This window comes from Melanotaenia boesemani, chromosome 20, assembly GCF_017639745.1.
Source record: "Melanotaenia boesemani isolate fMelBoe1 chromosome 20, fMelBoe1.pri, whole genome shotgun sequence".
Taxonomy (NCBI): domain Eukaryota; kingdom Metazoa; phylum Chordata; class Actinopteri; order Atheriniformes; family Melanotaeniidae; genus Melanotaenia; species Melanotaenia boesemani.
In genome coordinates this window covers 3,645,139-3,666,497 of record NC_055701.1, presented here as the reverse complement: position 1 = coordinate 3,666,497, position 21,359 = coordinate 3,645,139, and the positions used below count along the sequence as shown (strand labels likewise).

The window sequence follows — 21,359 nt, the reverse complement described above, 5'->3', positions numbered from 1 at the left end:
ACACACACCGACCGCAGGACTGATCAGAAATCCTGCAGCATTGTTCAAAACCAGAAGTAAAAAGTCACATGTCATTAGCAGCGGTGGTTGCAGGAGGAAGTTTGAGCCTCAGGGTTTTACAGCAGCACAGAAGACTGATGATAAGCGTCGTTACTGTACCTGATGGGCTCCTGGTCCTCCTTATTCTCTTTACTGTGGATGATCTTTATCCCACTTTTTCTGGCCCGCGGACACCCTGAAAGACTGCAGATAAATGACAGTGTTACCATGTGAGAAAGAGTGAGTGTAAAGTTAAAGCAAAGTAACATCTTTATATAGATCTTCTCTGCAAAGAAACACGGAGGGAAGCTTCGTGCGAGTCGGCTGATTTAGATCCGTACCTTCTGTGTGAGGCGTAGTTGCCAGTGATATGTCCCGAACCGTCGCACCCTGGTGTCGGGCACCTGGGGCAGAAAACACAAGAAAGGGCTCAGGGTCTAAAGGGAAACACGCTGTCTGCAGGTTAATATATATAAGCTCTAGTTATGACCCATTTACAGTCTGAGAGCTACTGCTGCCTTTCCTTTAGTCATAAACTGACTTTTTAGATCAAAAGAAATGAAAAATGCTTCATAAATCCCCTTGAGAGAAATCATAAATAATTACTAATAATATTAATTTCTATAAATATTTGTAAATTATACAAATGTATAAACATATGCATAACAAATACATGATAAATATGTGGGAGAAGCTGGAGAAACATCAGCTAGCTGCCCATTTTGGGTGTAAATGACAAGTTTAAACACAATACAATGCACTGATTCAGTGTTTGCTGATATAAATTCTGCCATGATCTGATTTCCATCTGATCTGAGGATCCAGCGATCATTATGAGGCTGATTTAACACAGTCACTTCTTTTATGATCAAATCACATAAAAAAACAGCTAAAATACCCAAATGTTTTCTTCCTGAGCTTAATCAGACACATAACTGAAAAACAACTCGTTCTTTAACTAAAACAGAGCGAACCACATTCTGTATGTTGAGCTTTAACATTTTTACATCATGTGAAGAAAACTGAAAGAACACTTTTCTATTTATATGTATTAAAGGATGTAGTGTAAACCTTCCTCCTATGTTAGAGTCTCAAACCAAATATCTTCAAAATTTAGTTATAATAGCCGAAGCAGAACAAACTATTCTCACCATTTTTTACAGTTTTGAAGCAGCTTTTGTCTAAAACGCTTCATTTTAGCTTGCGCCTCTGAAAAGGTCCAGTCAGCTCTGATTTTACAGCTGATGGATGAAAAATGGCAGGAAGCTGCTCCTTCTTTCCTTTTCTGACCACTGAAATTTACAAATCACGTCTCCCTGAGACGATGTTAACTAGAGATAGAAAAGCCTGGACGAATACATAGATGTTTAATTCTGGGCCAATTAAACAAATATTATCCATAGAATATTAAATAAACATCAATAAAGTTTGTTAAAAAATGAACTAAAACAAAAGAAGTGACATATTCTCTGGTGTTTTGCAGGCAAGTTTATTGTTGGGGGGACTATTTTCAACAGCGGATTGATATGCAATAAAAATCCATGAAAAAAACAGACAAATCAGTGACTGATCTCAGGTCTTACTTGAGCTCTTGTGCATTGTTGGCCAGCATACTTCGAATGCTTTTGTCAGCTAAAGGACAACCTGAGAGACTGAAAAATACACCAGCAGAACATTAGTTTCACCAAAATCACCACAATATTATTCAAAAAGAACTTCAACCACTCTAACGCCCAACAGTCGGCCTGAACTCCAAACACATGCATGAATAAAATATCAACCAGGAAATGTAAGAAAGCCATGATGCAGGTGCAGGCAGCTGATTAAAAACCGTTAACCCTCTGAGTATCCCATCCATAAGAGCTGAGGGAATAGTTCACACATGGGTGCTAAAACTTTGTTGGAATCGTGAGCTTGTTCACAGGAAATCTGAAGCAGCTGCGTCTGACATCATTCAATCCTTGCAGACTCATCTCACACTGCAACACTCAGCACTTCTGCTTAAGTCTTCTTGCTCTGAATGGTAAATGCACAGTCTGCACTGTGCTGAGGGAAGGGCCAGGAGGACTGAATAACATCAGCTTAAAAGGCTTTACACACGGCCCATTGAGAAATAACTTCATCCCAGGGTTTAGCTCAAAAATTAGCATGTACCCAATCTTTAATTAATTTAGTTTCATTCTGTGATACTCCTGCTTCTTGCATGCCAATAGTCAAAGGGCTAACACATCAGAGAGACATCCTGCCTGCAGATGTTTGACAGCATAGTTGAGGTAAGCTGAAAACAATAAAGAGAAATAGACTTAGAATCCACCAGGAGAAAAGGAAGTCACACCTTCGATGTGAGGCGAAATTGCTCGTCAAGTGACCACTTCCATCACACCCCGGTGTGGGACATCTGCCACCGGAAAAATAGACAGATTTATAAGCCCAAAGGGAAGGAGAGGAAAATGAGAATATTACAGATAAAAAAGGGGGTCGTTTCAGATTTTTTTTATTGTTGGTTTTCATTGTTTCCAGTTTAGCTTCACTGTCTGTGAATAGCATCGAGCTTCCTGAGATCAGCTACGATCGATGTGGAATGACAGCTGGAAATGTTTGGATTAAATATAAAACATCAAAAAAGGGAAATTATGATGAAGGCAGCAGCTGAGGCTCACAGGTTTGAGATCATGGTGGACACATGGATAAAAGTTCAGATAGCAAGCCACTGCCAGCAGCACCGGGTGGGGAGGGAGGGGTGAAGAGGGGTGGCTTACAGAAGAGAAGGATGAGGAAAGAAATGAGACGGAGGGGGGAAGCAGAGCATGAATGGGGCGAGGCAGGTGGGTGCTCTTACGTTATCAGGTCCTTCTTACTCTCCTTGCACTGCGCGTACTTGGGCTTGGGGCTCGGCATGTTTACGTCCGTGGTGTAGGAGCGGTCCTCCAGAAGGTCGTGGAAGGGATCCAGGTCGTCAGGCTGAAGTCAGGAAGAGAAGGAAGACAGAAAGAGAGGAAAAGGGTTTAAATTATGTTTATCATGAGATACTACAATATGCTATCATGTACGCCACAATCTGAAGGTTTGGATGCATTTTTTATTTATCTTTATCTACGCCTGCAGATCTGTGCAAAAGTTTTATTCGTTATATTTCCCCCAGCATACAGACTTTGTTATCTTCGAAAGCAATCTTGATCAATAGTTCTCCAGGTTTTCTGAAGGTCTTTCAAAGTTTTCACTCTTTTTCACACATCTAGTCCAGGGTGTCCAGCTCCAGTCCTATGAGGGCCACAGTCCTGCAGGTTTTCAATGTGTCCCTGCTCCAACACACCTGACTCAAATCAATGAGTCATTGTGCTTAACATTGTGCTTAATGGACTGTTGGATCTATCTCATTTAAGTCAGGGGTGTCGGAGCAAGAACACATGAAAAATCTGCAGGACAGTGGCCCTCAAGGACCAACGTGGACACCTTTGGTCTGATCTTTACCTGATCATTTTTAGAGGACTATGAGTCAGAAGTAAAAAAATTATTATAAATATATCTACAGCAGATGAACAGCATCTGAGAGTGATGTCCTGAAGAAATAGGACCAAATCCAGCAAAGACCTAAACCAAGACCTGAGAGATGCATCTAGACCTTAAATTGATCCATCTACTGTTGGCTGAAGCCTCATCAAAACTGGTCTCCATGGAAGGCTGGCTGTTAAAAAGCCATTCTAAGGCTGATGTATGCCACACGACACAAGAAACAGATTGAAAATCAGTGGAAACAGGTCTGATGGAAGGATGAATCCTCCCCAGAACCTAGACCTCAAGGTCTGCTGGAGGGATGGATCCTCCCCAGAACCTGGACCTCAAGGTCTGCTGGAGGGATGGATCCTCCCCAGAACCCAGACCTCAACATTATTGAAGCAGTGCGGGATTATCTGGACAGAGAACGGAACAAAAGGCAGAAACATCCAAAGAAGAGCTTTGGAAAGTCCTTCAGGAAGCCTGGAGAACTGTTCCTGGAGACTACGTTAAGAAATGACGGAAAGCTTCTCTAAGAAGGTTCAGACTCATGTAGAATAAAACTAAATATTCACTTTTAACCTCATTAGAATTTGACAGAATCTGTTCCTTCCTTCTACCTCGTATGGTTCTTATATTGATGTTTGCACATATTTGCTGTTTTCCTGGCTGTATATGAAGTCAATTTGAATACAACCGTGAAGCTGTCTCTGACTAAAAAAGCTAAAAAATGAAATACCTGAGAGGAAATAAAGCCTCAGATCTGCTTGGATGATATATAGATGCTCATTCATGGTTACATACACAGTGCTTGTGTGTGTTTAGTATAGATCAGGGCTACTCAATTCGGTCCTACGAGGGCCGCAATCCAGCAGGTTTTCCATGTATTCCTGCACCAACACACCTGAGTCAAATTAGGTGGCTCTAACAGCCAATCAGGTTCTACACAATGACTCATTAATTTGACTCAGTTGTGTTGGTACAGGAATACATGGAAAACCTGCTGGATTACGGCCCTCGTAGGACCGAATTGAGTAGCCCTGTTATAGATCATTCAGGAAGTTGCCTCCTGTAATAAAGACGGCAGCCACTAGATGGCACTGTGGCGTGGAGTCAGAGTGTTGCTGGCTTTGGCTTTTTTTTTTTTTTTTGTGAGGCTGCGCTTTGTCTGTCTATGCAGCCAGGACACGACAGTAGTTGATGCAAATCATCTTTCCTTTCTTTCAAGCTTTACAGTGTAAGTACAGTAATGCCCATAGAGAGAGAGAGGCCCAGATACAGCCCAAATTATCCTGAACTCAAAGCTGTGTCAGAGCGTGATGCTACCAGACAGCAGGAAGGAGATGGACACATGCATACATACAGAGATGCAGAGCAAAAAGTAGGCTAGGCATGTACACACCTCCCACAGAGATGAAGGTGCAGACACACACACATGCTTATGAATATTCACACAGCAAAATAGGCACATGTACTGTACATGCATGCGCCTGTGCACTCCGACAGGCGCACCCAGCAGTGCTGCATTGATTTCCAGCAGTTCTTTGATGAGACGAGCTATTCCGATTCCCTCCCAAGGTGCCACTTTGCATAATTCATTTTGGAGAAGAGTGAAATGTAAAAACAGAAAGCCAGCATGCAGAGAGCACGGCACAAACAGAGCAGATAACTCTGTGCACGCCAACGCTGACATCAATTAACATGCAGATTCATTACTTTCCACTAAAAAAACCCTACTAAGACTTTCTAACGATTCCAAATAAAGCGGTGAGTCAGACAGAGAGGTAGAAAACGTGGAAGACAATGCAAATGTTTGACTTGGAGACACTGTGTTGAATTAATGGCTGGAGGGAGATAATCTGGGCTGAGACACATTACACAGACAGTATAACTGTACGCTCTATCAGCCACCAAAGCTGCAACTACCACTGTATAATCATAATCAATGCCAACACTCTTCTCTTCATCGCTTATCATTTCTACCTGATCCCTGCACTGGGAGAGTAATTTTGTGAAGGAGCATCAGGAGCTTTATTGGTTTATCTGAAACAAAATGGACCTCATACAGTCTAAAATTACTCTTTCTTTTTAAGATGATTCAAGTAGATTCTGCAGAATGTTAAAGACGTTAAGTGAGGGCAGTAATCTGCCTTCCCTCCTGAGAAAACTGCATATAATTTCTTCCTAATCTGGCCACAAATATCCCACAGTAGCTGAGTGAATTTTCAATGCTGTCCTTGTTATTTCCCCTTTACCTCTTTCTCGTCCTCGTCTATGTGTTTGATCTTGGTGTAGTCTACAGGCAGGTCCCAGCAGTCTGCGGCGTCCCCCATGCCGTAGCAGCGGGAGCCCAGCAGGGCGGCTTGCCGCTGGGGGGACATGGGCTCGAGAGGCGTGAGCACCGAGTCCCCTGCACCGCCGCTGCACAGACGCTTGCTCAAACTCAGGTCCAACGTACCGTTCTCATCAACATCTAGACCGGGACTCTGGAAGGTGCATGGCGATGTTTGTTTTTTTGCATATGTGTGTGTGTGCAGGTAAAAGTGGAGGAGATGAGTGTGTTTTACGTCAGATGATTATGAGGAAGGACAGGGGGATGTACAGAACATAAGGAGGCAGGGATGGAGAGAAAGGGATAAAAGACAGAGAGAGTTTCTGATTAAATAGCAGTCAAACATGCTCATCTTCTTGGATCAGCACCAGGCAAAGCGGTAACTGAGTACATGGTGCATGCCACAGAAGTACACTTTTAATTTTTAACTTTTCAGTACTTGGAAAGATGGATCAAGAAAACCTGCAGTTCAAATATATGAGACAATATTTAATATTTTTTGTGCCCAAGTCTGCCATAGAAGAAGAAGAAGCATCGGATAGTTGCAGTGTAGAGTAACAACGTTCGCTCATAAGAGGGTCAGAACAAGAGGAGGTCATCAGTCCTCAAGGACGAGTGCATCCCTCTGTGAAGCCCTCCTCTCTGTCTCTCTCTGTCTTTCTCTTTCCTCCCATTCCTCTGTGGTTTGTGCTGTGCAGCCAGAAGTGTGTGTGAGTGTGTGTGAACCTAATGTGAGTGGACATCATGGGGTAGCGGTGGGGGGTGGCAGGAGTTGAAGGTTAGGGGTGGGGTTGGGAACAGTGATGAGCAGCAGTGGCTCCAACTTGACTGCTGCAGACCCAAAAATAGAGGCAGAACTGTGGATTGTTCTGGAACAAAGTGGGCCGCATCCAGGTTGGCTTCACTGACCACGTTCATGTTTGGGTTTGTTGGGCATCTGCATGTTGTTGTGTCCTCTCCCTCTCTTCACTCCCTTTTGTGTTTTTATGAGCAGGAAAGCCCGCTTTAACGCTAATTCCGGCCGACAGTGTCCCTAGGGGTGGATTCTCCTGGTGTCTAAAGCCAAAACCTCTGCGAGGCGCACTGACTCAAACACACATGGTGATAGATTTAAGACCGGGCATGAATACTGCAACAACTGTGGCTGAAACAAGGCCTAAAGAAAAATAAAACAAAAGGTGAGGAAAAAAGAAATCATGGAGATGCTGCTAATGATGCAAATAAAAAAATGAAGCCTTAACCTTTGTTCAGCAGGTGTCGCTCCGCTATGTTTTTAGTTTAAAAAAAGAGGGCGAAAGACAAGCAGAAAAGGCGGGAGTTGTGTTGAATAAAGGTCAGACTGCTGCAGAACAGATCCGGCGGCTCTTTCTTCGCCGTGCACGGCCGCGACCCGCCTCCCTCTCCTCGTCAGCTGTTTTACTGCGTGTCACCGTCCAGTTAATGTGGCCCACCCCTTCACATCAAATTAACAGACCGCTCCTTCCGGATCTGGCCCTCCAGTAACCTCTGACCTCTGTTGTTATGGCAACGCCTGGTGTAACAGGGCCAGCCTGGAAGAGGTCACTTTCTAATTCTGACCAGGAAACTTCTGCACACCCCAAAATAAAAATGTAGGGATGTGTCTGTTGGTGCAGTTTGACGGGACTCAGGTGATCACATTAGGCTAAAAAACGTCTTCAACTTCTGATGAACAGTTTTTGCTCAAAGGTCATGCATGAGCTGAAATGAGGGAATTTATGTGGAACTGAACGTTATGATTGGGAGTGTGAATGCATGTACCACTTGACAAAATTTCATAGTCTGGAAATTGGGATACTTTCTAACTGGAAGGCAGAAGAAACACATTAAAATTGCATTGAAAGCACCTCAGATAGTTTGTTAGGCTCTCTGATTGGCCCATGTTGTTCAAACTTTCACTTTTAATAAATCTTATAGCAGGTCTGGCTTGGTGACCCTGATCCACCCTTTAGTCCTGCTGCTATAGGCTGAGGCTGCTAGAAGACATCCCATAATGCACTGGGCTCCTCTCTGCTTTCTTTACTCTGTGTAGAAATATCTGACGTTGTTTTTGTCAATAATTTGTGTTGCTTTTCTTCTTTCTCAGCAGGTATTCCCAGTGTAGAGTTATACTGCTTTTGACCCTCTCCACCCCTAACCACTCCAGGCAGATGGTCGTCCTTCCTGGTTGTGGTTCTGCTGGAGGTTTTCCTTCCTGGTTGTGGTTCTGCTGGAGGTTTTCCTTCCTGGTTGTGGTTCTGCTGGAGGTTTTCTTCTCCATTGTCCCCCTTGTGCAGCTCAAGATGGAGGATTGAATAGAAGAGTAGATTTGATGCAATGCGTTGGTTTCCTTAGCGAGGTCATTATTTTTATGGATTGGTTTATATTTATAAATTGGACTAATGTGGATCATATGATGGATTTTTTTCACAGGATTATAAGCGGACTACAATGAATCCAGTTGAATCAGACTGTAAAGTTGCCTTGAGATGATGGTTGTGACGTGACTGTTGCGCAACACTGTAATTACAAATAAATTCCTATGATGACTACTGATACTGTTAATGTTTAGCTTTCCATTTTGCTTCACAGAACTCAAACCATGAGCTGAGCTGGACTGAAACTGGTTTGTAGTTACACAGGTAAACTTAGGAAATTATAATAGATTCAGGGACATTAGTGCCCCCTGTTGGACTCCAGATGCATTGCACTGACTAGTCTGGTCAGGATATTTTTGGATTTGTGGCTTGAGTTTACTTTTTGTTTCAGCTACAGTTTCAGCACGTATTAAATATTAAAAAGCACCTCATTCTTTAACTTTAACCTGTCGTAACAGTTATTAAGCAGTAATTTTATAACAAGATTCCTCTCAGACTTCAGAGAAAAATCTATTGCAAATACAACAACCCATTTTAATATTTGGGTTCTTCTTTTCCTGTTTTAACGTTACATCATTGTGCACCTTTGTTAGTTTTACATTGTGTTTTGTTTTCTTCCACAGCTGGTTTCAGTTGGTCATTACTCACTTTATAAATACACCACCTAGTTTTCTCTGCACCAATGTTCCCCAGTGCTCTCTGCTTTAGACTGAGACCTGTGTTGGATCTGGGTCCTCCTACTTGGGGAGCTATAACAATATTAATTTACCATAACTGAGCTTTTTGTCACTGCGACGCCAAAGAGAAACATTCATCCTGCAACAGTTGATGATTCTTCTTCTGGTGATGACTGTAAAAATGTGTAATAATTTCTCATATTTAATTGCTTGAGAGGAGTGGAACGTATTTTGTTGATCCAGTTACTGATGGATCAGTTCTCTTCCATCATTTCTTCAATTACAGATTCACTGATCCCTTTATCAACTTTAAGCCTCATAAAAGAGACATGAATCAAAATCTACTGAAGCATCGTGGACGTTTTCAAGTTCTATTGTGATTTTCTTTTTACACTCTTAACTTTAATTTCAATGTTAATAATATGTGTAAATGTTAGATTCTGCTTGTGTGTGTTTTACATGATGATGGTTGTTTTCAGTTAAACAGAGTGCAGGGACCCTTTGCCTGTGTGTGCTTTAACTAAACTCTTTACAGATAAAACATTGTTTTCAACACAGTTCCAAAAAAGTTGGGACTCTGTGTAAAATGTAAATAAAAACAGAATACAATGATTTCCAAATCTCATTAACCCATATTTATTTTCCTGTAGAACATAAACAACATATCAGATGTTGATACTGAGACATTTTATCATTTCATGGAAAATATGAGCTCATTTTGAACCTGATGGCAGGAAGACGTCTGTAAACAGTTGGAACAGGATGGATGCAGGATGTGGTTCAGCATCGTCTTGCTGAAATCTGCAAGGCCTTCCCTGAAAGAGACGTTGTCTGGATGGGAGCAGATGTTGCTCTAAAACCTCCATGTACTTTTCAGCATTGATGGAGCTTCACAGATGTGGAAGCTGCCCACGCCATAGGCACTAATGCAGCCCCATCCCATCAGAGATGCAGCTTTTCACCTGTCCACTGATAACAAGCTGGATGCTCCCTCTCCTCTTTAGTCTGCAGGACACGCCGTCCATGCTTTCCACAAACTAGTTCACATCTTCATCCAGGTTTCCACTTTGCCTCAGACCATTTTAAGAGACGACGGCGCTGTTTCTGGATCCTGTTCACATCTGGCTTCTTCTCTGCATGATAGAGCTTTAACCTGTGTTTGTGGATTTCAGGGTGAACTGTGTTCAGTGGTTTCTGGAAGTCTTTCTGAGTCCTTGCAGTGGTTTCCAGTAAAGAATCATGTCTGGCTTTAATGCAGAAGATCACCAGCATCCAGTTTAGACCATCCTTGTCCTATGCACACAGAGATTCCTCCTGATTCTCTGGAACTTTTAATGATATTATACACTGTAGATGGTAAAATCTTTAAAGTCCTCACAATCTTACATGGAGGAACATTTCTTTTAAATTAATAATTTAATTTCTACACCAGTTTGTCTCAGATTGGTGAACGTCTGTCCATCTTTTCACCTGAGAGACTCTGCCTCTCTGAAATGCTCATTTTATACCCAGTCATGTTACTGACCTGTTGCCAATTAACCCAATTAGTTTGCAAATGCTCCTCCAGGTGTTTCTGGTTTGTACCAGTTACTTTTCCAGCCTTTTGTTGCTCCTGTTCCTACTTTTTATAGACGTGCTGCTACCATCAGATTCATTATCAGCTCATATTTTCCATGAAAAGGTAAAATGTCTCAGTTTCATCATATGATATGTTGTTTGTGTTTTACTGGGAATAAAATGTGTGTTGATGAGATTCTTTAGGTGAAACCATTGGATTTGCTTTGGGGTTTTGCTCCTCCTTAAATATCACACCAACGGTCACAAGTTAGGAAAGATCTGATCTAAATTACTGCTGCAGAAACCATCATCCTGAAGAAAACATGGTGCATTTCAGTGAAGCAGCAAGAAAATAAACTTAACAAGCTGATTGAAAATGAGAAACAGGTGAAAAAACGAGGAGGTGAGGATAAATGTGTGCATGAGAAGCTCCATTCAGACAGAAAAGGAAGAGCACGAGCCACGAGGTGAGGTGCTGAGATGAAAGAGGAGGAACAACAAAAAAAAATCCTCTGAAGTCTCTCATCTTCCTCTCCTGTCCTGAGAACATCCTGCTCGTCTGGTCCTGGGGCAGAAGGAGGACGGAGGATAAAATGAGGTGGAACCAGAGGAAGTCCTGACCGCTTCAGGAGGTTGATTCTGTCCCACTTTTCTTGGGAAATAAGCTGCTTTGGGCTGTTTTTCTTCTCTCTGCTCCTCCTTGTTTTTATAAGTACATTTCTCCTCTTTTTTTTTCTCCATTCATTTCTTTCTTTATTCCCAGTTCCATCACCTTCACTCTGATTTCCAGAGCAGCCTCGGATGTCAACATTAGCATTAAGCCAACATTTCCCCTCTGCTGCGAGCTCGTTCCCTAGCCTCCATTTTCCGGCTCAGATAATACCGGAGCACCGTCACCTTATCTCAGAAATGACACAGTGGACTCACGCCGTGTCAAACGCAGCTTCTTCCTGTTCGTATCTGATTCCCAGCCGGAAAATAAAGAAGTGTCTCCGCTGAGACCTGAGTGTAAGACAGCCTGGATCTGAGAGGGAGCGTGTGTTTATGCGTGTGTGGTAAATGCAGCTGAAATCTCAGCTCTTTGTCAGATTTTACTGCCAGTATTAGTATAATGAAGGAAACACAGATAATCTGTGGGTGGATTTTTCTGACTGCAGCAGGAGGTCGAAGTCATGTGAGGCTACAGAGTCATAACATAAATGTCAGCTACACCCATTTACCTCCATGTATACTTTACATCTAACCCCTCCTACCTGTGAGCACATGTCCTGGGGCTTCCCCCCCATCCCGTGGGGCATCTCCCGGCAGCGTGTGGACAGGTTGAGGATGGCGGTCGCCGCCATGTGGGCGGCCTCCATGTCGTGACTGTAGTCGAAGCTGCTCTTGCTGCAGGTGCTGCTGGCGCTGCTGCCCCCTCCACCTCCTCCGGCGCCTCCCCCGCCACCCCCACAGCTCAGGCTGCTGTTGCTGCTGCTGGGAGCGTAGGTGCTGGTGGTGCTGCTGGCCGAGCTGGAGTTCTTGCAGTAACGTTTGGCTGCAGGACGCAAACAACGTGAAACAAAAGTTAATGTAAACACTTCTAAGTTTAAGAAAGAGGTTTCTGTTATGTTTTAGTTTCTGAAACTCAAATTCAAACTGACTTCCAGCTGAGGCACAACATGAAATCTACTTAATTTACAGAGTATAAGTAAAACTAGTAAAGATCTCCAGGTATGTTAGAGGTGTTTGGAGAGGAGTTATTCTCTGAAATGAGGAGTCTTTAATCCTTACATGCAGTTTCTGAGACCTTTCACATCACTTTATGGTAAAAACCCTGTTGTACACAATCTGATCCTTTGAAGACTATACTACAGTAATTTTGACATATCACACGGTAATAAATGTTAAATATACAAAAATTATTAATTATTTTCTTACATTTTGTTAAAGGGTCAAATAAAGACTTAGTGCTCATTCATCACATAAAAGAATTGACTTAATACATTTCATGAATTTTCATGGTATGAAATAAATTTGTTGGATTGAACTGGACATTAACTACTGAACTGGTTTACTTTCTGGGTTGGGATGAATAATAACGTGAATCTGGGTTCAAATAAACTGAATTGAGTAGTAGAAAAAGCTTCCTTTTCACTGACTGGATTTGGAATTTTTATAAAAAATGGAAATATAATTGAATGTAACAGATGTTAGGTAAACAGGAAGCTGCACGGTGGTGTGGTGTCACCTCACAGTACAAAGGTTGCTGGTTTCAATCCTAGATAGAACTTTTCTCTTGTGGAGTTTGTATGTTATCCTCTAGTCTGCATGAGTTTCCTTAAAAACATGCCAAAAACAAGCATATAAGGGGAATATTGATCCAAAGCTGACCATAAGACCTGTTTCACCCCCACCTCACCGTGACCCTGAACAGGATACAGCTTGCAAAATAAATAGATTTAAATAAATCTACAAAATATTGAAGATTTATGTATAAACCTCTGAATTTAAGGCAAAAACTCAAGGACTGAGAATGTTTTGTCCAACAAACTAACAAGGTCATGTGGTCGCTGCCTGTTTTCTGAACCTGGGTCATTTTGAAGGCTGATGGCCATAAAAGAGTTTTTCCTCTGAATGGGATGAATGGAAATAAGCTACTCTGAAACATTACCATCATATCCTTTGGGGGAGCTGTCCCTTTGCCCGTGAACTTTGGGTGCGATGGCCCGTTTCCCGTACACTTGGTGGTTGTTGCTGCCGTCAAAGGCGCTGTAGTCGAAGCTGGTCTTGGAGTACTTCTCCAGTTCCTTGGCCAGGTTGGAGCGGGGCGTGCTGGTGGAAACATTGTTCTTGTAACCATACTGTGGATAGTCCAGTTGTTTGACAAAGCACATAGGCCTGGAAAATAAATGACGAGGGGGTGGAAGTTGGACCGAGGCACTGAACATTGCCCAGGGGGGAAGAAGAAACTTGGGGCTTGGTTTAAAAAAAGAAAAAAAGTAAAATATTGATGGAGTGGAGGGAAAAAGGAAGGAGCAGACATGATGATGCTGATGGAGAGATGACTGAAGCTGCAGGGCTTCCCTTTTTCATTACATAAAAAAATCACCTTGCTTTTATTAGTACGCAATAAAAAGCAGGCTAAATTGAATTCAAGTATTTCTTTTATTACTCTTGCATACTTTTGATATGCTTTAATCACTTGATACACATTTATAGCTTCAGTTTGAGACCAGCAAGAAACTGCTGCTGATGTTCTGTTTGATATAAATGTAGAATTCACAATTACTTCTGACTTTTCATCACAGCATCTTCATGGCTATCAAAGAAAGCCATTCAGAACGCGCTGCCTTTGCAGTGATAAACGAGGCTTGTTTTGTTCGGATCTTTTAAAGTGATTTGACTTCTGCGGCGAGCAGCGATGAGCAGGCAGGCTCTTGGATGAATTCTCAGGAGATGACGGAACATAAACATAAAACAAAAGGGGAGACGTCAAGTCTCAATTACAGAACGTACCAGGAAAAAAAGGAAAAAATGACATGAGTCTGACTGGATTTGAATCAGTGCATCTTGTCACTGCTGCAACATTATTGGATTTCTTTATTGAAACTGTGGAGTGAAAGGAGCTACCTCAAGACTCGGTCGGACGCCTGGTTGGACTTGGGTCCGTCGCAGCTCTGGTGTTTCTCCTGGGCTTTGGCCAGCTTCTCTGCGGCAGCTATGGGACATCCTGACAGACTGAAATGAGAAAAACCACTTAAATGGCCCCGTGGAAGACACATTTTGATAGGTGGAAGTGTTACAATGAGTGGTGTAAAATGTTTGGCTTGTTAGAGCGCTTGTCAGCTGGTCTGCCATGCTGAAAACAGCAGCTGCACATCTACCCGTCAGCCAGTCAGAAACCAGTCTGAAAGCATCTCTCTACAGCTCAGAAAGCCTGCTTAAAATGCAAATTCATTAATTTTCATCACTTTTTAACACTTTGGATAACAACACAGTTGGCAACAGCTTGCATCTTTCTGGTTGAACAGCTTAAAATAATTCTCAGAATAGGTATTCCCATATGGACAAATGTGCATTTTTTTATGTGCATCCTGCACTTTGTTTCCATCAAGCACCAGCTGATGTTCTCACGTGTACTGGGAGTAAAATCGAAAGAACAATCTTGTGCAAAAGTATTGAGCCATCCCTCTTTTTTCCCCTTTTTTCTTCTTTCTAATCTTTTTAAGTGATCTTCTCAATAATTCTCCAGCTTCCTGAATGTCTTTTTATCCTTTCTCACCCAATTTCAGTCCAGTCCTTGTACCTGACCATTTTCAGAGGAATGTGGGGATGTTTTGGTATGCTAAGCCACTTAACTTTGACCCATGAATGACTTGAGCAGAAAAAGGGCACCAAAGTCAAGGGATGAACCATGTTGTGTTGACACGACAATAGAAGAAGAGTCAGGACTAAAAAACTTCAGCAGATAAAGAGGATGTGAAAGTGATGTCCTGGAGAAATAGAAACAAATCCAGCAAATACCTGGGCCCTGTAATGTCGGTGATGTGGTAAATATGAATTTGACAGTGAAAGTGGAATCAGTGGAGTTATCTGTTATCTCCACCAATCTAAGAGTTTTCACAGTGCCTAAGCCGAATCAATGAGAAAAGCTAGATGACAGAATTTTGACCTCTGCAGCCTCCCGTCTCTGTGGCGTCACCTGAACTGACAGAGATCAAGTCTCCTCCAGAGGTTCAGCAGTGGCTAAGAGGCCGACAGAAGCACCAAAGAACAAAAACAAAGAACGTCTAGACTATGTGGCTGAATAAATAATTAAAAATCTGTTTCTGGTGAAGCATCAGGCTGAGAATATACTGGCTGACCAACGAGGAGGAGAGTCACCAGAACCAGAGTGGCCTTCATCAAACTCACCCCGAGTGTTTGAGCTGCACTTGGAGGCTGTTCTGGAGAAGATCTGTGGGACAAAATATTAATGGTGGTCGATGAAACTACTGATACAGGAGATGTTTGTGGCTGGCTGAGCAGTCGGCTCATGTACAGAGACTCACTGATGCAGCCGGCTCAGGTTTGAATCCCAGCCTACATGTCACCCCTTCTTTCTCTGACCCTTTCCCTGTCAAGTAACTGTCCAATGAAGGCCTTTAGAGCCCCTCAAAAAGTCCTAAAATGAAGAAATAAATAGGCTATTTTCCTATTGCAATGTTTTTTTGTAGGGGATGTTTATGGGTATAAGGCTCCTCTTGATAATTTTATTTATTTATTTATTTATTTACTTTTATGTATTTACTTTGAATTATGGAATCTATGTAATCTCTATTTAATCTTTAGAGATTGTAATGTTTAAGTTTTATACTTTCACCACATGATTAGATAAACTGCCCTGGAAAGATGAGGTCATATAATGAAACATAATTCAGAGGGAAAAATGGAAAAAATGTAAGTATGAAACAAATAAAATGGTTTTCATGGGGAAGACCGGAGAGATGGATGTTATCCATCTACTGTTGACCGAAGCCTCATCAGAAATGGCTGAGCTGTCAAGAAGCCATACTTAGGCTGAGGTATGCCACATGACACAAGAACACGTCTTATGGAGAGATGGATCCTCCCCAGAACCAGAACTCAGCGTTACAGAAGCAGTGTGGGATCATCTGGACAGAGGACGGAACAAAAGGCAGAAACATCCAAAGAAGACTTTTGGAAAGTCCTTCAAGGATCCTGGAGAACTGTTCCTGAAGAATGTTTTAATAAATTTCCTGCTTTCACTGCAGTATATCTAAACAGCTGTGAATGTGTCAGTGACATTTAAGCTCCTCCTGCCGAACAACTGTAACAGAAGTTCACGTTATCCTCAATTTTTATTATTCTCCAGCTGTAGTGAGTCAAGCTGCAGTAAAAATAAAAATCTCTGACAGTGGCCTGGAGGCAGCTGTGTTCATGAGCACCTGCCACAACGAGCATGAATGTGGAAAAGTGTGGAGCCATACGTGGAGCTTTTAAATCAGCTCTTCCTGAGAAGAAGTGAAAGTTTACTGCGAGCACGTTGCGTGTTGCCGAGCGCAGCGTGGAGCCGTTCTGGTCCTCCAGGTCCGCACCTCTCCTGTCACCCCGGCTGAGTGGCAGCAAGGTGCTAATGGCTGCTGCTATGCCTGACTCCCTGAGCATCTGCTGCGGGGTGACACTCCTTTTTCACTGTCACCTCGCCCCGTCTGACAGCAGCGGCGAGCAGCTATTTCAGTCCCTACCTCCAAACCTGCACCTGATAGATGCCATTTTTCGCCAGGAGCTGATGAATGATTTATGCTGCAGAAGGTGTGAAAATGCTGCATTCTAATCAGCCTCCGTTAAATGATGCGATTGTGAAGCAGCTGAAGTGCTGTGATTATTTGCTGCAAACCAACATCTACGCACAAAAAAAAGGATGCCTTGGACAAGGAATGGGTTCAAACTGAACATAACACACAAAAACGACAAATAAGTAAAAATAAAAGAAGAAAAAAACGATATCTCCAAAAAATAAGGATGATCAAAAATAAACCCACAGTCAAAAAAAGATGTTTCTGGATGGCTGAGCTCTTACCTTCTGTGGGAGTTTCTGTTGCTATTGACATGGCCGCGTCCCGTGCAGCCAGGTGTAGGACACTTAAGAACATTCTCATACATTGCCACAACTTCGTACGGACAGGAGATAGAGGAGTGAAAGACAGGGAAGGTTAGGAAGCCCTTACAATCACACATGAGCTCTATTAGTTTGTGAGGAGCCCGGCATTATAAACATCATTAAGAAATGAACCTAAATGACCTCTTCTTCATTTTAATGAACGCTAGTTGGAAAGGGCAGGCGAGGTTTGCCACCATATTGCTTCCACTTATCCAGCTCATTCAAATTAGTATTCATGAAGGAAGGGACATTCATGAATAAAAAGATGTCATTTAAGTTTGACAGGGATGGGAGGAAGTTTTAGGCATGCAAACAGCTCACAATCATGCAAAAACCAAGGCTGGAAATCAATGGTGGAGGCAGACGGATGGAAACCAGCTCCTTGATAGAGTGCGCTCTTATCACCCACACGTTGTTAAGGCAGAGAGTGCAGTCTTCAATACCGTTTACCATTAAAACAGTCCGGAACGCTCTCAGATCCCCTCGGCAACCAGCCAATTAGATTAATGATCTATGGATGTCCGAGGAGCCGTCGGAGCGAAGCGGGAGGTGGGGGATGAGGTGGTGGTCGTCTTGATACTGGTGGCGTGCAGGGCCAAACCCCATCGGCATCAGCTTCATCATTATCACCCCCTTAAACTTTAACCCCTCATCATCCTCCTTTCCCCTACACACTAATTGGTGTTCTGTGCAGGTAATTGGACAAAGCCCTCCACCTCAACACGCCACAAGCCAATACATTATGCATATCCTTGTTTTGTTCTGCCCTCTGCTGAGGGACAGAGCAGAAATAAACCGAAGCTGAAAGGAAAGGAACCAAAAAATATGCTTTGAAGCAAAATTCCTGAATATCTTTCACTGGAAAATTCCAGAACTGTCATTAGATTTTGAAGACCTAATTTAGCATCCAAGCTGCGAGTTTTATCATCTCAGTACCAGAAACAAACGTGCTCAGAAAGACAAACGAAATCAAGTCATGGCACATATTCTTTTTGTGAGTGATACAAACAGAAAATTCTACTTGTAACTGAGCTAGAGGACTGTTTCAGAGCTTTATTTTTTTCATTCATTTACAGAACGTTTGTCTCTGATGGAGGAAGCATCTACAAGAACAGTGCAGAGGAACGAAGGCTGCACCTCCAATCAGGCATAGAGGTGTGACAGGTAAGTATGGGAAGCTTAAAACGCAACAATTAGCCTCTATTTTCTAAAAAAAAAGCCTTTTTCCATACTGGGCCGACCCTCTCTCCATGTGCTAATCCCCATGCATGTTATTACTTTTACTCGCTTTGCATTGGTTCATTCAGAGTTTAGAATATACAGATTGAATTTAGTTTAGGCGCCATTTTGTGAGGATCCAAAAACTGTTCTTTTTCTAGTACAGATGCCTTTTATTTCTAGTAGATTAGTTTACTGTAATGCTCTCTAGTCTTCCCTAAAAGTCTGTTTCTAACCTACAACTACTTCAGAACTCAGCGGCACATTACACCAGTTTTAAACCGCTGAATTGGCTCCCTGTGCGTTTCAGCATTGATTTTAAGGTTTTATTAGTGGTTTATAAATGTCTTAATGGTCTTGGGCTTATTTTTCTGACCTGCTTTTAAACTAGGAGGCCCCGCAGACCCTGACGTCCGCTGGTACCGGCCTTTTAGTTGTGAGGACCAAAACATACGTCAAGGTCTCCATCCATTATTATGGCCCTCATCTGTGGACCGGCCTGCTAGGGAACCTCAGGGGTTCTGAGACTGTTGATGTTTATAAAAAAAGTTCTGTTTCAGCTTAGCTTTTAACTAAATATTTTTTTTCTTAATTTATATAATATTATTATTATTATTGTTATTATTTTAATTTTATTTATTTTTTAGCACATTATTTTATGTCCCTTATGTGTATTTTTATTATTGCTGCTCTTAGCTGTTCCTATTGTTTCTTAAGGTTATTTATTCTTTGTTTTCACTCCAGTGTTTTCCTCATGGGGATCCTCCACACTGGGGATTGTTGCCACCAGCTGACGGTGTTGTCTCGGTGGTTGGGGTCCTGCACTGCAGCCTTATGGCTGTGGTGTGGGCCCCGGCCTGCCCTGATCGGGATGGTTGCTATGGCGGCGGCCTCTGTGGACATGGGTGGACTGGCTCCTGGTGTGGACGGATCCCCATGATATTGTTTCCTCACAGCAGCAGCCAGCCAGATATTTATTACTGTGTGTGTGTGTGAAATTGACTTTAATGAGTGTTTTCTTTTATGTATTTATTTTTTAAATTGCTATGTTATCTATTTTGGTGTGTGAAGGCTTGTTTTGTTTTAACAGATACTAATGACGTAGTAAATCCAGTATTTATATCTTTTCATTACATTACTGTGAGATTTTGCCTCATCAGACAAAATGAAAGTATGTTCCACAATTTAATTTAATTTAATTTAGTTTAATTTAGTTTAATTTAGTTTAATTTAGTTTAATTTAGTTTAATTTAATTTAATTTAATTATTAACAAAAAAATAAAAAGGACAGTATGGAGACATACATATGTTTATAATTGCACTTGGCTAAAATTTGGATCTGAATAATGACTCTAATTGACCTATTCTTCAGATTTTAAATTACATTATTTGAAAATAAAAACACAAACGTTTTGATTATATAGGGACCATGTGTATATTAGAAATGAGCCACAGTGAACAAATAGGAAGTAAAATAAATTAATTTTAGCTGTAATTTAATCGTCATTTTTCACGTGGCCGAGTCGAACTGTGGTGTTTGATTTCCTAATTACAAGAAGTCACTGCATTAATAATACATTCGCCATTCAATAGATTGAGTGTATTAATAAGTCGTGGTGTAAGAGGGATGTTGCGTTCTTTTCTTTAACTTTAGCTAAAACTTGAGGTCATGATGCTGCTGTCTCCTCAGCTTCTTTCCTTTCTTATCTGTCTATAAATGGAGAGACTTTTGCGATTTAAAATGCAGAATAAATGGCATCACTTCACCCCCAAAAAGTCCTCCTCACCCAATTAAAGGAACATCAGGAGGAACACGGACATCAAATTCCAAAATCTCCAATGACAATCAATTTCAACACCATCCCAAGTTCCATTTTAGGGCTCTCGATCCCGGACAAGGTCAACAGCTCCGAGTCATTTTCCCTTTTCTGGGAGATGGGCACATCTCAGGTTATGGACTTTTTGTTGGTGGGGAGAGAAGAGTAACCCGTTGTGCTGCTGGTCTTTACAAGCCTGCCTTTAATGGTAACTAATTCCTCTGCCGTTGTAAAAACCAGCGTTTATTCTGACTGCGGACCGATCGTAGCTAGATTTTAACACAGCAGTTAATGAAAAATGTAAACAAGTATTTTATTGAGAAGTTGGCAGAAGGTGAATGAGACTAAACAGTCGGGCTGAATACTCTGAAGGGAAAACCCACTTTTCATTCAAGGATAATTTTATTGCTACCTCACTTGGTTTGTGAGAATAATTTTTATTAATTATAACTTAAATGAGCAAAGAATACAAATAAATGAAGAGGGTTTATGGCGTGAATGACTATAGCACACACTGTGTTATCAAGGTCTACCAAACATTTCCAAGTGTCCTAAGAAAAATAAAATATATGAGGATTCAATTAACATGAAAGAGCTGCACAAATAAATGAAGAACCTTTTCTTTTCAGTCATACATGCACGGGCATGCTGTGCAGAAGTATGCACCCCAGGGAGTACAGCCCCAACAGTTGCATGCAGTCAAGTAAATCTATAATGGACAGCTTGACCATCCACCAACCACTGGATTACCCAGGCCTCCTTTCCCACCTCATCACCATGGCACACTAAGCAGGCAATCAGAAAGCAAAACCAGAGCTCCGTGCAAAAAGGTGACGAGTGCAGCTGCCGCCCATCTGACCCTCACAGGAAGCACACCACACACACATCACGGGTAACATGCAGATTTCTGAGCTTCAAACGACATTTCACGCACAGGTTTGTTTCAACACCTGCGTTCAGCTGGTGTGTGACTGATACACTCACTTTCTGGTGGCACCCGGTCTTTGTGTGGACAGCCGGACAGGCTGCGATGGTGGGGGTAAAGTCCCGTCACATGCCCCGTGCCGTCACAGCCCGGGGTCGGACACCTGCTTTCCTTCTTGTCTGCACGTGAAGCATCTGTGAGCAGAGATGTACAAGTAAATTCAGTTGCTGACACTTCAGCTCATCTGCTGCGAGCCCTACAAGCAGGAATGTAGAAGACAT

At 42.1% G+C, this 21,359-nt stretch overlaps 1 protein-coding gene across 7 annotated transcripts in view; it reads right to left on the bottom strand.

Annotated features, from left to right (window-relative positions):
* The window catches only part of myt1lb (myelin transcription factor 1-like, b), a 132,058-nt gene that overhangs the window by 11,766 nt on the left and 98,933 nt on the right, over positions 1-21,359 (bottom strand). For 2 of the 7 annotated variants that reach the window (XM_041971360.1, XM_041971361.1), the window contains 10 exons: positions 21,138-21,272; positions 17,038-17,128; positions 14,085-14,192; positions 13,126-13,352; positions 11,729-12,009; positions 5,790-6,020; positions 2,879-3,000; positions 1,623-1,691; positions 381-443; positions 160-243 (listed from right to left, as the gene is read on the bottom strand). In XM_041971360.1, the coding sequence (XP_041827294.1) occupies positions 160-243; positions 381-443; positions 1,623-1,691; positions 2,879-3,000; positions 5,790-6,020; positions 11,729-12,009; positions 13,126-13,352; positions 14,085-14,192; positions 17,038-17,128; positions 21,138-21,272 (1,411 nt within the window). Of the gene's footprint in view, positions 1-159; positions 244-380; positions 444-1,622; positions 1,692-2,374; positions 2,438-2,878; positions 3,001-5,789; positions 6,021-11,728; positions 12,010-13,125; positions 13,353-14,084; positions 14,193-17,037; positions 17,129-21,137; positions 21,273-21,359 lie in introns of all 7 variants that reach the window. The other 5 variants (XM_041971354.1, XM_041971355.1, XM_041971356.1 and 2 more) reach the window with 5 other exon arrangements.